Source organism: Lipotes vexillifer, unplaced genomic scaffold (genome assembly GCF_000442215.2).
Source record: "Lipotes vexillifer unplaced genomic scaffold, Lipotes_vexillifer_v1.1 scaffold308, whole genome shotgun sequence".
NCBI classification, from domain to species: Eukaryota; Metazoa; Chordata; class Mammalia; order Artiodactyla; family Lipotidae; genus Lipotes; species Lipotes vexillifer.
This window is the reverse complement of record NW_006792985.1, coordinates 2292334-2297032: the sequence shown is the minus strand read 5'-3', so window position 1 is coordinate 2297032 and position 4699 is coordinate 2292334. Positions and strand designations below refer to the sequence as shown.

Below are 4699 nucleotides of genomic sequence, written 5' to 3'. Positions count from 1 at the left end.
CGGAAGAGTGGGGAGCTCCCAGTCCTAACCTGGGTGGAACTGTGGTTTGGCAGTGTCAGGTGACAGTTCTCAACTCACATGGATACCTTGAAAATCGCCATCAAGTTCTCAGAAAAGGAGAATTTTAAAGTCACATCAATAGTATATTTCCTTTGAGTCAACTGCCTTCCCCAACTTCAAGATTGATCATTTAGTCTTAGTTCTAGAACTCCTACATAGTGGATGTTTGTAATTTTGTTGCTTCTTTCCCCAAATTTACCTTGGGCTTGGTAACATGGAGTTCTTTCACCATTTGAATATAGTGTTTCTTCCATATACCCTGCTCAAAGGGAGTTGGAGAGAAATTGATGTACCAGTTAAACCGTAAACATTTGAGCATCCAGAGCTGATCCAGTTCAGTTAAGTTCTTCCAATGCCAGCTCACCTGGAAAAACAACAAAAATTAAAAAAAAAAAAACTATTCAGTTTACATGCTCACTTTCTCTAGGTTTTGAGCTGTCCCTTTCCACCAAATCACAGCTTAGTTACTTACTGCCTAAAGTGCTGCCTAGCCAGGCAGAAGGATTTTTTTAATGTTAATTCAGACTTAGAATCAGAGTCAACTAATGTTTATTGAGCACCTATTAACCATTCTCATAGCAACCTAAGGAGGGAAGTATAATTATTATTCTCATATTGCAAATGAGGAAACTGAGGCTCAGATAGACTTTGGAACTTCCTAAAGGTTCCTGAAGGTCTCCATATGAAAGTTATATGAAAGTTACAGAAAGTCCGGTTGGCACATTGCTTATTCTTTTCATGATATGCTTCCTTTTTTCCCTCCATTCTTATGATTTAACTAAATATAAATTTTATAAAGGGAACACCATTGCTAATACTATATTGGAGTGTCATAAATAGCCTTTAAGTTTCAATAGAGCATTAAATATTTGTTCTATACATTCCATTTCCATAGCTTTAGTGTCAATCCTACACATCCAGCAAATAGTGGAGGTGACCCTATTATGTGTAGTAGTACTTAAAATAATTTACTCCAGGTTTTGAGTAAGTCTTGTTAGAAACTAGAGTCGAGTCCATATATAAAGCTGAGACTAGGCATTCTATGTCTCTTATCAAGAGTTGCAAAGATGACAGCTAACCTTCAAACTCAAATTTCATCCTTGGAAAACTGGCCTATTTTTCAAGATTAACTACATAATGAATAATGTTTGAGTGCCCCCCAAATAAGCAGAACACTCTATAATGGAACTTGCTACCCATCCATCCATTTACCTATCCCTCTCTTCCTCCCTCCTTCCATCCTATCATGTCTAGGATTGTTTTACGCGCTGAAGATGAGACGTGCAAGAGAGAGGCATGCCGGAGAGGGCACAATTAGAAGTAATGACAGGTTCAGGAGCTGGAAGGAGGAAAAAGCTTAGAGGATCTGATAGAGCCCTGCGGGCAGAAACAGAAATCACATCTACTTTGTTCAACTAGACATGAAACTACACAGACCTTAATCTCCATATGGTTAGTTAACACAATTCAGTGGAGAGGTGAGGTTTGGGAAGGAGGGGATGGGGAGAAAAGTTGCTCAATTCTCACTCTTTTCCTCTGAAAAGAGGAACCGTAGATCTGGTTTAGACCTGGGTATTTAAGTTGGGGGTCCCCCCACCGGGGTAAATAAAGTTTTCTTTTCGTTGTTTTTTGTTTTTTAAACTAAACAGGAATGAGGAGAAGGGTAGGTAAGAGCTTTCAAAACTATAAGACAGGGACTTCCCTGGTGGCACAGTGGTTAAGAATCCGCCTGCCAATGCAGGGGACACAGGTTTGATCCCTGGTCCGGGAAGATCCCACATGCCAGGAGCAACGAAGCCCGTGCGCCACAACTACGGAGCCCACGTGCCACAACTACTGAAGTCTGTGCGCCTAGAGCCTGTGCTCTGCATCAAGAGAAGCCACCGCAATGAGAAGCCCGCGCACCGCAATGAAGAGTAGACCCCGCTCACTGCAACTAGAGAAAGCCCGCGCACAGCAACGAAGACCCAATGCAGCCAAAAAAAAAAACAAAGTTAACAAAACAAAACAAAAAACTATAAAGCATCCCCCACCATATTTTTAAACAGCTCAAACCTCATTTTGGTGCAATGACTTTACTGTTTACTTTAAATCTAGCTGAAGAACAACTGCTTCACAGTCAATTCTGGGAATAAAATACAATGCTGAAATCTTGCAAGACTGACATATGGTGCACATAGATGAGAGGATTAGTTAATTTAAAATAACATCTCCCTGGAATGATAACATTCTCATTGTGAAACACTTGGAAAATTCTGAGAAGCTTGAAGAAAAACAATACCCATAACCCCATCAATCAGAGATGACCATTATTAACAACTTGGTAGAGATCTTTTCCTTGCCATCTGTTTCCTAGGCATATACGAAACAAAACTGGGAAACTCTGTATACAATTTAAAATCATGCTTTCTTCATTTTACACATAATAAGCATCTCTGTTCTTCCAAAACATGTTTTCTAATAGCTGCAGAGTAATTCATCATATGACTGTATGATACTCTCTTATTATTGGGCATTTAAAATGCTATGTTGGGGACTTGCCTGGTTGCGCAGTTGTTAAGAATCCGCCTGCCAATGCAAGGGACACAGGTTCAAGCCCTGGGCCGGGAAGATCCCACATGCTGCGGAGCAACAAAGCCTGTGTGCCACAACTACTGAAGTCCATATGCCTAGAGCCAGTGCTCTGCAACAAAGAGAAGCCACTGCAATGAGAAGCCCGTGCACCACAACGAAGAGTAGCCCCCGCTAGCTGCAACTAGAGAAAGCCCAGGCGCAGCAACGAAGACCCAACACAACCAAAAATAAATATGTAAATAAATAAATAAATTTATTTTTTTTTAACGCTATGCTTTTTTTTTCTTTTTCTTTTTAAATATTTATTTATTTTCTTATTTGGTTGTGCCGGGTCTTAGTTGCGGCAGGTGGGCTCCTTAGTTGTGGCATGCATGTGGGATCTAGTTGCCTGACCGGGATCGAACCTGGGCCCCCTGCATTGGGAGCACGGAGTCTTAACCACTGCACCACCAGGGAAGTCCCGCTATGCTGTTTTTTTTTGCGGTACGCGGGCCTCTCACTGTTGCGGCCTCTTCCGTTGCGGAGCACACGCTCCGGACGCGCAGGCTCAGCGGCCATGGCTCACGGGCCCAGCCGCTCCGCGGCATGTGGGATCTTCCCGGACTGGGGCACGAACCCGTGTGCCCTGCATCGGCAGGCGGACTCTCAACCACTGCGCCACCAGGGAAGCCCTATAGTGTTCTTTTCCATGGAGAAAATTTTAATTTTTATAGTCACAACTTACAATCTGTTTTCTTTATTCTTATTTATAAAACATATATATCTACAAAATATATAAAATAAAGATTTTAAGTTATATATTTTCTTTTGAGGCCCTGAATATTATACAATACTCACAAAGGCCTCCCCCCCTATGTTTCCTTTGAGTACATTTTTGGCTTGCAGGATCTTAGTTCCCTGACCAGGGATGGAACCCGGGCCCTCGGCAGTGAAATTGCAGAGTCCTAATCACTGGACCGCCAGGGAATTCCCTCCTTTGAGTACTTTAATGGTTTCCTTTAATTTCATATCAATCTTTTATCCTTCTAGAATTTTTTTCCAGATAGCTGCCCAATTGTCTCAACACCATTCATTGAATAATTCATATATCTTACTGCATTCATTTTCTTAATCTTAAAAACTAAAGTTACCATGTTACACATATGTGAATGCAAAGTAACAGGTAATTTCTGGTCTTACTAGACTATGAAAAGAATCAACAAAATGACTATCAGTTTTATATCTTAAATAATATACTTTAATACACCATGGAATTACTTGTAAGAAAATAATGGTCAGATCCTTTCCCAACCTCACCCCTGTGAGCACATCTGCCCACTCTGAAGACTTTTAGTCTCATATTCTTTTGTAATTATTGCATTAGCACCTTATTTTAAGCTTTTCTATTTATGAATGGCCTGCACTCTACAGTTTAGGATTTTACTGTGGTTCTGTGCTGTGCAACATAAGACTATTCTGCTGATGAACCATTATATACATGTGTATTTGTTTCCCCAGCTAGTTAATACTGTTTTGTGGACACTTAGTAGTGTCTTACACTTGAGCACTAAATGCAGAGTCAGACACAAAGGAGATGAGGGTTAATTCAAACTGTACAGACTAATCATACTGAGCATCTCATCTACTTCTTGGTTTTGTGCACATGCTGTTTTTTTTTTCTCAAGTTTCAGCGTTTTGTCTTTACAAGATGCCATACACTGCTTCTTTTTCTTTACCTGTGCACAACGACAAAGGCTTCGGGGATCCAGGAAAGAAAAGATATATAAAGATAACACCCTTGGAAGCTTGGTAGTAAAATCCAGAGCTTCTGCTGGAATTTTTTCCTGAAGCTTTCGACAGCAGAACTTTTGCTGTGACAGGGAGCAGCGTTCTAACAGCCCTGTCAGGATTCTTCTCCTTTGAGAGTCTGTCCATTTGTCAAACTGGGGGGAAAAAAAAAGGAAAAGAAAATTTAAAAAGCTCCAGGTTTAGTCTGACACCAGAGATGCATTGTAAAAAGAAGAGATAAGAATGGCATAGAAAGTGAGTTTAGTAATTTATTCCTAATGAATAGCATGTATTTCTT

The 4699-nt window shown here is 40.6% G+C and overlaps 1 protein-coding gene across 1 annotated transcript in view; it reads right to left on the bottom strand.

The window, feature by feature from the left end:
* The window catches only part of FBXO16 (F-box protein 16), a 57072-nt gene that overhangs the window by 29314 nt on the left and 23059 nt on the right, over positions 1 to 4699 (bottom strand). Inside the window, exons 4-5 of the mRNA XM_007466183.1 lie at positions 4350 to 4556; positions 260 to 424 (exon numbers count right to left, since the gene is read on the bottom strand). Coding sequence (XP_007466245.1) covers positions 260 to 424; positions 4350 to 4556 — 372 coding nt within the window. The remainder of the gene's footprint in view (positions 1 to 259; positions 425 to 4349; positions 4557 to 4699) is intronic.